The sequence below is a fragment of the Clupea harengus genome, chromosome 6 (assembly GCF_900700415.2).
Source record: "Clupea harengus chromosome 6, Ch_v2.0.2, whole genome shotgun sequence".
NCBI classification, from domain to species: Eukaryota; Metazoa; Chordata; class Actinopteri; order Clupeiformes; family Clupeidae; genus Clupea; species Clupea harengus.
The window spans coordinates 543,141-556,126 of NC_045157.1; the positions used below are offsets into that span (position 1 = coordinate 543,141).

The 12,986-nt window shown below is 44.5% G+C and overlaps 1 protein-coding gene across 1 annotated transcript in view; it reads left to right on the forward strand.

Moving 5' to 3' along the window:
- The window catches only part of phkb (phosphorylase kinase, beta), a gene marked incomplete at its 5' end in the record, with an annotated part of 61,357 nt that extends 49,012 nt beyond the window's left edge, over positions 1–12,345 (forward strand). Inside the window, 7 exons of the mRNA XM_031568733.1 lie at positions 3,511–3,601; positions 6,243–6,439; positions 7,075–7,209; positions 8,433–8,562; positions 9,148–9,255; positions 10,092–10,232; positions 11,495–12,345. Of these exons, the coding sequence (XP_031424593.1) occupies positions 3,511–3,601; positions 6,243–6,439; positions 7,075–7,209; positions 8,433–8,562; positions 9,148–9,255; positions 10,092–10,232; positions 11,495–11,632 (940 nt within the window). The remainder of the gene's footprint in view (positions 1–3,510; positions 3,602–6,242; positions 6,440–7,074; positions 7,210–8,432; positions 8,563–9,147; positions 9,256–10,091; positions 10,233–11,494) is intronic.
- Positions 12,346–12,986: the final 641 nt, after the last annotated feature.

The window sequence follows — 12,986 nt, forward strand, 5'->3', positions numbered from 1 at the left end:
TCATATTTATACACACTATTCATACACACATACTGAATTACTCATATTTATACACACTATTCATACACACATACTGAATTATTCATATTTATACACACTATTCATACACACATACTGAATATTTATACACACATACTGAATTATTCATATTTATACACACTATTCATACACACATACTGAATATTTATACACACATACTGAATTATTCATATTTATACACACTATTCATACACACATACTGAATTACTCATATTTATACACACATACTGAATTATTCATATTTATACACACTATTCATACACACATACTGAATATTTATACACACATACTGAATTATTCATATTTATACACACTATTCATACACACATACTGAAATACTCATATTTATACACACTATTCATACACACATACTGAATTACTCATATTCATACACACTATTCATATTTATACACACTATTTATACACACGTACTGAATATTTATGCACACTATTCATACACGCTATTCATACACACATACTGAATTACTCATATTTATACACACTATAGTATTCATACACACATACTGAAATACTCATATTCATACACACATACTGAAATACTCATATTTATACACACATACTGAATTATTCATATTTATACACACTATTCATACACACACACACTATTTATACACACACACTATTCATATTTATACACACTATTCATACACACAGACTGAATTATTCATATTTATATTCATATTTATACACACACACTGAATGATTCATATTTATACACACATACTGAATTATTCATATTCATACACACATACTGAATTACTCATATTTATACACACTATTCATACACACAGACTGAATTATTCATATTTATACACACTATTCATACACACATACTGAATTATTCATATTTATACACACACACTGAATTATTCATATTTATACACACTATACTCATATTCATACACACATACTGAATTATTCATATTTATACACACTATTCATACACACTATTCATACACACTATTCATACACACATACTGAATTATTCATATTTATATTCATATTTATACACACACACTGAATTATTCATATTTATACACACTATACACACTATCCATACACACATACTGAATTATTCATATTTATACACACTATCCGTACACACAGACTTTATTCATGAAGCATCATGTTGGGTGTTTCTGTCCATCTGCTGCAGTCTCTGAGTTCTGATACTTACACCCCAACCCAACGCCCCTTTGTGTAGGATGGCGGTGCGTTACGCAGCGGGCATAACCCAGAAGTTTGCCAGTTCTATTGCCCCCCATATCACCTCAATATTGGTCCAAGGCAAGCAGGTAAACGGGCAGGATTGGCTAACGCAGGTCACTGCATGCCGCGGGCATCCCTAACACCCCCCCCCCCAAGGCTCTGCCACGCTGCCTCGGGCATCCCTAACCCCCCCCCCCCCACACGGCTCTGCCACGCTGCCTCGGGCATCCCTAACCCCCCACACACGGCTCTGCCACGCTGGGTCGGGCATCCCCTAACCCCACACACACGGCTCTGCCACCCTGGGTCGGGCATCCTTAACCCCCCCCACACACACGGCTCTGCCACCCTGGGTCGGGCATCCCTAACCCCCCCACACACGGCTCTGCCACGCTGGGTCGGGCATCCTTAACCCCCCCCACACACACGGCTCTGCCACCCTGGGTCGGGCATCCCTAACCCCCCCCACACACGGCTCTGCCACCCTGGGTCGGGCATCCCTAACCCCCCACACACACGGCTCTGCCACCCTGGGTCGGGCATCCCTAACCCCCCCACACACATGGCTCTGCCACGCTGGGTCGGGCATCCCTAACCCCCATAATGCCGCGCGGTGCTGGACGTTAGCTGGATGAGTGTCTGCTTCACCCGTTACCCATCCGTAGTGGCAGCCATCTTGAAGGCAGCCATCTTGAAGGCAGCCATCTTAAAGGCAGCCATCTTACAGGCAGCCATCTTGAAGGCAGCGCACACATTCATGTCCCTCTCCCGTTCCTGCTCTTGTGAGCCGTGCACCTCGTCTGTGTTTGTGCTCTTGTCTGTGGCGCTGGTGTCAGTTCTGTGTGTTGCCTTCTCAGCTTATTCTCTGCGTTGCCTGCACACACCTCCACTTAGTTCCTCGCTCTCTAAGGATTCCATTTCTTAATGAAAGACAATTCCAGAGGGCCGTTCAAGCAGATCATAAATTAGTGAACATTAAAATATGTCCACCACAGACCTATTTAAGAGACAAAATGTATGTGGAAGAATGAATTGCCCACGTCAGGGAACAGCGGCTCGCTGCAGCTCTTTGAATTCCCAAAGCAGGTTTTCTCATTCCGAGACACAGCCCCTTCTGACGGGCACAGCACCCTCCTGGGATGAGACCTGGAATACTAACGACTTCTGTTCGTCTGGAGGGAACGCCACTGTTCATTTACGACTGTCCTTTATTTAGATAAGCTGTGGATGGGGAGTTTTTTCTCTCTCTCTCTCTCTCTTTCTCTCTCTCTCTCTTTCTCTCTCTCTCTTTCTCTCTCTCTTTCCCTTTCTCTCTCTCTCTCTCTCTCTCTCTCTTTCTCTCTCTCTTTCCCTTTCTCTTTCCCTTTCTCTCTCTCTTTCTTTCTCTCTCTCTCTCTTTCTCTCTCTCTCTCTCTCTCTTTCCCTTTCTCTCTCTTTCTCTTTCTCTCTCTCTTTCTCTCTTTCTCTCTCTATCTCTCTCTCTATCTCTCTCTCTCTTTTTGTTTCCTCTATAAGTTTAGCCAGCAGGTGTAAAGGTTCAGGGTCTTGTTCGACCTGTACAAAAGTAGGGACACCATTTTCTGCAGTCCACTGCGCTGCTCAAGTTAACTTTGTGCAGATTATAGGCTGCACAATGCTGTCCAGATATGATGTAAGAAACTGGACTAATGCCACCGAAACACCATCACACCTTTATAGTGTCTTAATTAATGAATTAATTAATTAATTCATAATTTACCATTCTCTATTATTTCTCACTGTAGCAACACTGAGATACATGCATAAGCAGATCAAATCTGATGTAAATAATATTGATCATGGTTTTATTTGGCTTTGTCTGACAGCCCTTCCCTCAGGCAGTGATGTGTTAGTGGGGTGGGGGGTGTGTGTGTTAGTGGGTGTGTATGCCCTCTATGAGTATCTGTGTGTGTGTGTGTGTGTGTGTGTGTGTGTGTTAGTGGTGTGTGTGCCCTCTCTGAGTATCTGTGTGTGTGTGTGTGTGTGTGTGTGTGTGTGTTAGTGGTGTGTGTGTGCCCTCTCTGAGTATCTGTGTGTGTGTGTGTGTGTGTGGGTGGTGGTGTGTTAGTGGTGTGTGTGCCCTCTCTGAGTATCTGTGTGTGTGTGTGTGTGTGTGTTAGTGGTGTGTGTGTGCCCTCTCTGAGTATCTGTGTGTGTGTGTGTGTGTGTGTGTGTGTGTGTGTGTGTGTGCCCTCTCTGAGTATCTGTGTGTTTGTCCTCCAGGTCTGTGGTGCGATTGGCCGCCAGTCTCTTAACTAAACTAGTGGACAGCCTGGCCCCCAGTATTACTAGCATTTTAGTGCACGGCAAACAGGTGAGTGTGTGTGTGTGTGTGAGTGTGTGTGTGTGTGTGTGTGTGTGTGTGTGTGTGAGTGTGAGTGTGTGTGTGTGTGTGTGTGTGTGTGTGTGTGTGTGTGTGTGTGTGTGTTAGTGCACGGCAAGCAGGTGAGTACAGAGCAGGCGGCCTGGGGCAGCTCCTTCCCTTGGCTCTCAGCCACTTCAATGCATTGAACACAATGGGGCTACATAAGATCATGCTAGCTAGCTGATAATCAATGCATTGAATACAATGGGGCTACATAAGATCATGCTAGCTAGCTGATAATAAATGCATTGAACACAATGGGGCTACATAAGATCATGCTAGCTAGCTGATAATAAATGCATTGAATACAATGGGGCTACATAAGATCATGCTAGCTAGCTGATAATCAATGCATTGAATACAATGGGGCTACATAAGATCATGCTAGCTAGCTGATAATAAATGCATTGAACACAATGGGGTTACATAAGATCATGCTAGCTAGCTGATAATAAATGCATTGAACACAATGGGGCTACATAAGATCATGCTAGCTAGCTGATAATAAATGCATTGAACACAATGGGGCTACATAAGATCATGCTAGCTAGCTGATAATAAATGCATTGAACACAATGGGGCTACATAAGATCATGCTAGCTAGCTGATAATAAATGCATTGAATACAATGGGGCTACATAAGATCATGCTAGCTAGCTGATAATAAATGCATTGAATACAATAGGGGCTACATAAGATCATGCTAGCTAGCTGATAATAAATGCATTGAATACAATGGGGCTACATAAGATCACTGATAATGCTAGCTAGCTATTTTAATGTTCACTGATTATTGTAATCATTTGCAGATGTTTCTTTGCTCTCAAAGAGAGAGATTAATGTAGAAACCACTGTGCCCAGTGGTTTAAGACAGACTGCCCTTCCTATTGTCCAATAGGAGCAGACTCCCCTTCCGATTGTCCAATAGGAGCAGACTCTCCTTCCTATTGTCCAATAAGAGCAGACTCCCCTTCCTATTGTCCAATAGGAGAAGCTTGTGCCCAGTGGTTTAAGACCGACTCCCCTTCCTATTGTCCAATAGGAGCAGACTCCCCTTCCGATTGTCCAATAGGAGCAGACTCCCCTTCCGATTGTCCAATAGGAGCAGACTCCCCTTCCTATTGTCCAATAAGAGCAGACTCCCCATCCTATTGTCCAATAGGAGCAGGCTCCCCTTCCGATTGTCCAATAGGAGCAGACTCCCCTTCCGATTGTCCAATAGAAGAAGCTTGTGGCCAGTGGCACGCCTCCTATCATGACATAGCTCACCCCGTGTGCTGTAGCGCTGCGGCTAGGCTACGCTAAGCTAAGCTTTCGCTATGTCTCATCTCCCGTGCCGCTAACACTCTGTGATGTTTAATGGCCTTCCGCTTGCCTTGCAGTAACAGGAATGAGGCAGCGTACAAGTATGATATTTACTGAGAACATGTGTTTTTGTTTTTGAACTGTTTTAAGATTGCACAACAAAACAACAACAAGCCCCGACAGTTATCCCACCTAATTTTCCCAATGTTGTCTTCGCCACCCCCCCCCCCCCCACCTCTGCCCACGTGTTATGGTCTGGTTCTAACGAGGAACCTGTCGGGGATGAATCTGCATATAGATTGCTTCCTGGGGGAGTGCTAGATTGATCTTGATAGATCAAAGATAGATAGATAAAATGGCAAACAGCCTTTGTGTGGCATTGGGGATGTTTTTTTTGTATTCTGATGGTTGATAGCCTACGGCTGTAGAAAATGGGCTGCTGTCGACTTACATGCGCTACATGGCTGTAGTGGGTCCCAGGATGGAGGGAGAGAAAATTAGCATGATGTTGTTCTACGCGTCTTAAAAAGACAAGACTGCAATTCTGTAAATACGCCCAAGAGAGCAAGAGAACAAGAGAGCGCTTGGCTTTCCTCTGCCTCTCACGTGGTTCCGGGAAATAAGTCTTATTGCTCTCGTGTGGCGAAGAGGTAGAGAAATGAAAGGGGCCTCTAATCTAATGTCTTATCTCTGCCTCCCCCAGTCTGGAGTAGCGAGCACAGAGTTCTAGCGGGGGAGTTGTGTTGTGTATAGTAGCTCTGTCATGTACACACACTCACACACACTCTCACACACACACGTATTGACCAAAGGCCTTCTCTGGATGAGATGTGATTAGACTGTCAGATATTTACACGATCAATATGTAGGTGATGCTTAAAGAGATGTGATTAGACTGTCAGATATTTACACGATCAATATGTAGATCATGCTTAAAGAGATGTGATTAGACTGTCAGATATTTACACAATCAATATGTAGGTGATGCTTAAAGAGATGTGATTAGACTGTCAGATATTTACACGATCAATATGTAGGTGATGCTTAAAGAGATGTGATTAGACTGTGATTAGATATTTACACGATCAATATTTAGGTGATGCTTAAAGAGATGTGATATTTACATGACCAAAAGTCACCAGGAGAAGCACTACTCGAAAAGAGAGAGACCTACTAGTACTGTTTGAATGCACTGAAAACAGTTCAGAGTTGTTCATGGCTGTTTCTGGGGGGGGGGGGGGGGGACCTTTCTTTCCTGTTCTGGGGGGGTTCTCTTTCTCGTCAGGTGACGTTGGGGCTCTTCGGGCACGAGGAGGAGGTGATCTCGAACCCGCTCTCCCCCGGAGTGATCAAGGGCATCATCTACAGCAAGTGCGCCCAGGAGTGGGAGGCCGCGCTGCAGCAGGAGCTCGTCATCCACATCGGCTGGATCATCTCCAACGACCCCGGCCTCTTCAGCGGCATGCTCAAGATCCGCATCGGGTACGCAGCAGCCCTTCCATTGGAACACACACACACACACACACACACACACACACACACACACACACACACACCACTAACACCCCACCATCACACACAGACCTCTTCAGCGGCATGCTCAAGATCCGTATCGGGTACGCAAGCACCTTAGATCCGTATCGGGTAATGATGGATAGATGGATACTTTATTAATCCCATTGTGTATGCAAGCACCTTAGATCCACATCATATGCAAGCACCTTAGATCCACATCGGTTGTGCAAGCACCTTAGATCCACATCATATGCAGGCACCTTAGATCCGCACCTTAGATCCACATCGGGTATGCAAGCACCTTGGGGATCCGACACCTATGGAGATAGCCACCTGTGTTATTGTGTTACTATGGAGATAGCCTCCTGTGTTATTGTTATGGAGATAGACTCCTGTGTTATTGTGTTACTATGGAGATAGCCTCCTGTGTTATTGTTATGGAGATAGACTCCTGTGTTATTGTGTTACTATGCCTGAAGTATTGATAGCGCTTGTCAGTACATAATGGCAAACATCATCACAATGCACTTTGGCAAACATGTCACAATTCACTCTCTAGTTTAGTATAATAATATTTAGTCTATTTGAACTTTGACCCCCAGGTGGATCGTTCAGGCCATGAAGCACGAGTTGAAGATCCGTGCCGGTGACATGCCGGTCCAGGACATCTACCAGATGTCCCCCAGCGACGTCAAACAGCTGCTCCTGGAGGTGCTCCAACCCCAGCACACCAGAAGGTAACGCACCAATCAGCTCTCGGCTTACACACACCAGAAGGTAACGCAACCAATCAGCTCTCGGCTTACACACACCAGAAGATAACGCAACCAATCAGCTCTCGGCTTACACACACCAGAAGGTAACGAACCAATCAGCTCTCGGCTTACACACACCAGAAGGTACTGCACCAATCAGCTCTCGGCTTACACACACCAGAAGGTACTGCACCAATCAGCTCTCGGCTTACACACACCAGAAGGTACCGCACCAATCAGCTCTCGGCTTACACACACTAGAAGGTAACGCAACCAATCAGGCTTCGGCTTACACACACCAGAAGGGAACGCACCAATCAGCTCTCGGCTTACACACACCAGAAAGTAACGAACCAATCAGCTCTCGGCTTACACACACCAGAAGGTAACGCAACCAATCAGCTCTCGGCTTACGCACATCTGCTTCCAGGTCATGGCAAAAAAAATGACATCATCAAATCCCAACCCTGGCAGCTAGAGGGCGCCGGACGGACTGGAGGAGGAGCACTCAAATGAGTCCCTTCTATCTTCTTCTGCTTGTGTGTCATCATCTGAGTGTAGGGTGTGTGTGTGTGTGTGTGTGTGTGTGTGTGTGTCTGCTTGTGTGTCATCATCTGAGTGTAGGGTGTAGGATGTGTGTGTGTGTGTGTGTGTGTGTGTGTGTGTGTGTGTGTGTGTGTGTCTCTGCTTGTGTGTCATCATCTGAGTGTGTGTGTGTGTGTGTGTGTGTGTGTGTGTGTGTGTGTGTCTCTGCTTGTGTGTCATCATCTGAGTGTGTGTGTGTGTGTGTGTGTGTGTGTGTCTGCTTGTGTGTCATCATCTGAGTGTAGGGTTAAACACGTAACTGATCAAAGCCACGGTATAGATTTGAACAAATAAAGAGGGAGTTCTCTTGTTCATCCAATCCCAAGCCCTTGAAGCCAGAAGGAGCCGCACTCAAACCAGTGGCAGTCTGAGTCTTAACTACTTACCTACTTGTGTGCTCCTGGTTTACGATTCACTGTCACTCCTTAAACTTTTATCAAATGTTTTTGTTTGTTTTGGTGGTTTCCTTTTTGTTGAGTGAAATCTGCATTTGCGTGTGTGTGTGTGTGTGTGTGTGTGTGTCTGTGTGTGTGTGTGTGTGTGTGTGTGTGTGTGTGTGTGTGTGTGTGTGTGTGTTGATGTGTGTGTGTGTGTGTGTGTGTGTTTCATCCCTTCTCTAGGTCTTGGCTGCACAGGCGCCAAATCGACGGCTCTCTCAACCGCACACCGCACGGCTTCTACGACCACGTGTGGCAGATCCTGGAGAGGACTCCCAACGGCATCATGGTGGCTGGAGTTCATCTCCCCCAGGTAGCTGCGCTGCAGAGCTGCTCCACTCCACTGGGGGGCAGTGTTTCCTCTGCCATAGAAACGTTTTAACTCTCTTTAACTCACTTTTTTCACATCAGTAGCTGTTATGAGCCGGGCTGTGACACAGCACGTGTGAATGTAACATGTCTGTCGGGAAGTGTGCTGAAGGAAGTACACTTAGAAGCACTGCCTGTAGCAGAGGAAGCTTCACTTCAAGTGTCAGACATACCACAAGTTAAAACTATCAGAAATAGTGCTAACCCCAGTCTTTAAGATGTGTATGTGTCTAGTATGGAAAGTGGATATGAACTGATAATGAGTCGATGAACCTTGCCATATTTGATGTTGTCATAGCAACCCAGGCTGTCTGACATGACCATGTATTGATGTTGTCATAGCAACCCACGCTGTCGGACATGACCATGTATTGATGTTGTCATAGCAACCCAGCCACGCTGTCTGACATGACCATGTATTGATGTTGTCATAGCAACCCAGGCTATCTGACACGACCATGTATTGATGTTGTCATAGCAACCCACCCACGCTGTCTGACATGACCATGTATTGATGTTGTTGTCATAGCAACCCACGCTGTCGGACATGACGATGTACGAGATGAACTTCTCCCTGCTGGTGGAGGACATGCTGAAGAACATCGTGTTACCCGAGTACAGGCAGATCATCGTCGAGGTCAGAGCGTTTTACTAATCACCAATCACCATTATTGCTGCTCATGTTCTTACTGCTCATACCACTTATATATATCAGAATCAGAATCAGAATCAGGTTTTATTGGCCAAGTGAGTTTGCACAAACAAGGAATTTGACTTGGCAGAGTGACTCTCAATGTGCTTACACAAAATATACATTACAGCACAATACAAGACACAACAATAGTGCAAAGAAGTATCTTATGTCATGCTGTATATACCGGTACCCTATTTATCTATATTTATATTACCATTTGCACATACTCTGCACTCTTCTGCTTTGCACTTCTGGTTAGATGCTAACTGCATTTCGTTGCCTCAGTACTTGTACTCTGTGCAATGACAATAAAGTTGAATCTCATCTAATCTAATTTATTACACACCTTGTGTCTCTTATTCTGCACTGGCTCATTAGAGAACGGAATACAAATCAGACGACTTTTCAAATCATGATTTTAATCATTAACGATATCGTGTCTGTGTAGTAGAACATCATATGACAATGTAATAATGAATGTTTTCTCTGGAAACGGGGCGACAGTGGTAGAGGAGGTAGAGAAGTCGTTTAGTAATCAAAAGGTTGCTAGTTCGATTCCCTGTCGAAGCGTCCTTGAGCAAGACACTGTACACCTAATTGCTCCTGATGTGCAGTGTGCCATCAGTGTAAATGTAAAATGTGTATACATTGTAAGTCGCACATATGTAAGTCGCTTTGGATTAAAGCGTCTGCTAAATGACTAAATGTAAATGATATGACAATGTAATAATGAAAGTTTTCTCTGGAAACTAAAGAGGTACGTACATTTTGTGCTGCAGCTTCTGATGGTTGTGTCCATCGTGCTGGAGAGGAACCCGGAACTGGAGTTTCAAGAGACGGTGGATCTGGACCGCCTGGTCAAGGAGGCCTTCAGTGACTTCCAGTGCGACCGCAGCAAGCTTGAAGGGGCGGAGAAGCAGGTGGGTACAGGGCTGGGTACATGGCTGGGCATAGGGCTGGGTATAAGACTGGGTACAGGACTGGGTACAGGGCTGGGCATAAGGCTGGGCATAAGGCTGGACTTAAGGCTGGGCATAGGGCTGGGTACAGGGTCTCTCTGTCTCAAATGACCTTTCTAACGGGGTCATCAGCACCTTTAACCTGCTGTGTGCAAGTCATTGGGGACTGGAGGAACACCCACTTCACAGCAAAGGAACAGGCTTGGGGGCCTATATATATATATATATTCAACCATGCAGCATGACAATAGGAACAGGCTTCCCCTACTACTCCTAACTGTAGTCTGTATTTCAGTCTGTGTTTAAATGCCCACATCAGCACCTTTAAGTCTGTATTTCAGTCTGCGTTTAAATCAGCACCTTTAAGTCTGTATTTCAGTCTGCGTTTAAATCAGCACCTTTAAGTCTGTATTTCAGTCTGTGTTCAAATCAGCACTTTTAAGTCTGTATTTCAGCCTGTGTTTAAATGCTCACGCACCTTTAAGTTTGTATTTCAGTCTGCGTTTAAATGCCCTGCCTGCTCTAGGGGGTTCAGCTCAGCTCTTCAGACTCTGTAAAGCGCTTTGAGACAATAGCTCTTGCTAATGCCGCTGTGTTATTTAATAAAATGTAATTGAATACTAGTTGTAATTATAGTAAATGTAGTATTATAGTAAAGCTGATTAGCTCATAAAACGCAGAATCTAAATGTGGAACAAGGATGTGTCGTGCTACAGAAACAACTCTATACTGAAACATCGTGTACCTCCAGACCCTATACAGCAGTTACATACGTACATACATCCATTTTCAGCCATTCAGCCTGAGTTTCAGTACACCAAACGCCTTAGTTAGAAACGCCTCAGATATGCCATTTATATATATTCAATTATTTTTATTGGATTTCACATAAATGTATACAATGACACAATAATAACTGACACTTTTACATTAAAGCTGATCATGTGATAATTCATACCGATGAAATTAACATACAAATCTACAAAATCAACTCTAATAAAATATACAAAATAAAATGTAATAAAATAAATAAATTAATTAATTAAATAATAAAACCAGACAAGACAGCAAGCAGGTAGGGGGAGAGACGGGGGGGGGGATATGCCATTGAGTTTAGCCTGAGTTTCAGTACACCAAACCCCTTAGTTAGAAACCCCTCAGATATGCCTCCATTTTGTTTTCTCAAAGCTGGTTGGTTTTCCCTTCCCTTCTCTTTCCTGCAGGATGGCATGGAGGTGTTCTACAACACCCCAGCGTTGGGCAGGAGGGGCACGTCCTGCTACCTGACGAAGGCTGTTATGATCCAGCTGCTTCAAGGCGAGGTCAAACCCAGCAAGGACGACCCCTGCTCCGTCAGCTGAGCCCGTGGACGACCCCTGCGCCGTCAGCTGAACACGTGGACGACCCCTGCGCCGTCAGCTGAACCCGTGGACGACCCCTGCTCCGTCAGCTGAACACGTGGAGCTTTATGCTAACACCCTGCTAGCTTTAGGGCCTTTAGTCAGTAGTGACAGTCTTTAAGCTGTCAGAAAACCTCATGTAAATGAAACATAGCATTCAAGATAGGCAGTGGAAAGAAAATAGGCAGGTGACATCAATTCTCAACGAATAAAATGGCAAGATATGAACCATGCGTTGATTGTCACTCAAAGCTGTTGTATTAGGTGAATTGTTGTGCTTTTTCAGATTTTCTTGTGTGTAAATCCTGCTGCAGTATGTTCACCGGTGAAGCATGGAGCCACTTCTGTATTGTGTAGCTAATTTTGCTTCCGTTTCTAACCAGCCATTTTGATGTGAACTTTGGCCGCTCTTTTTGCCTTCGTTTGCCAACTTCACTGTGAGGGAAGTGTGCAAGTGCATGTGTACTTTAAAAGTGTGTACTTAAAGTAAAGAAGAGAAGCGCAGAGTGTGCAGATGGCCATAGCACACTGCTGCACTCAGAGGAATGTTGATCTTTAGTTCTTATTGCCATCCCTTTCCTCTGGGAACCGCTTTAACACGTGATATTTTCACAACTTATTATCTATGATCAGATCATCATGTGTTGTTTAAAATAAACTACCAGTGTCAGTTACACTCTTGTGTGGTTCTCTTGTGTGGTTCTCTTGTGTGTGTGTGTGTGTGTGTGTGTGTGTGTGTGTGTGTGTGTGTGTGTGTGTGTGTGTGTGTGTGTGTGTGTGTGTGTGTGTGTGTGTGTGTGGTTCTCTTGTGTGGTTTAAATGAGCTGTGGATGGGGAGTTTTCTCTCTCTCTCTCTTTCCCTCTTTCTCTCCCTCTCTCTATCTTGTGTGGTTCTCTTGTGTGTGTGTGTGTGTGTGTGTGTGTGTGTGTGTGTGTGTGTGTGTGTGTGTGTGTGTGTGTGTGTGTGTGTGTGTGTGTGTGTGTGTGTGTGTGTGGTTCTCTTGTGTGGTGCTCTCATTGAATGTGACTTCATGTGACTTAGAGGCTCTTCCTGTCAGTTCTACCAGAAAGAATTGAAAGGCAGGAGTTGAATAAAAAAAAATGGCAGTGATAACTATGCTTCCCCAGGGAGCAACAGGAGGAGAGGATATCAATTTATATGAACTGTGTTAGTTTGTTGAAATGTAAAATTGAATTATTACGTTACGTAAGCGATATAGCGATATGACCGTTAGCACACCATGTATTCATAATTCCGTTAATGGCTAACGTTAGCACTTTCATACGAAGTTGCACAGGCACCCTGAGAGTTTCT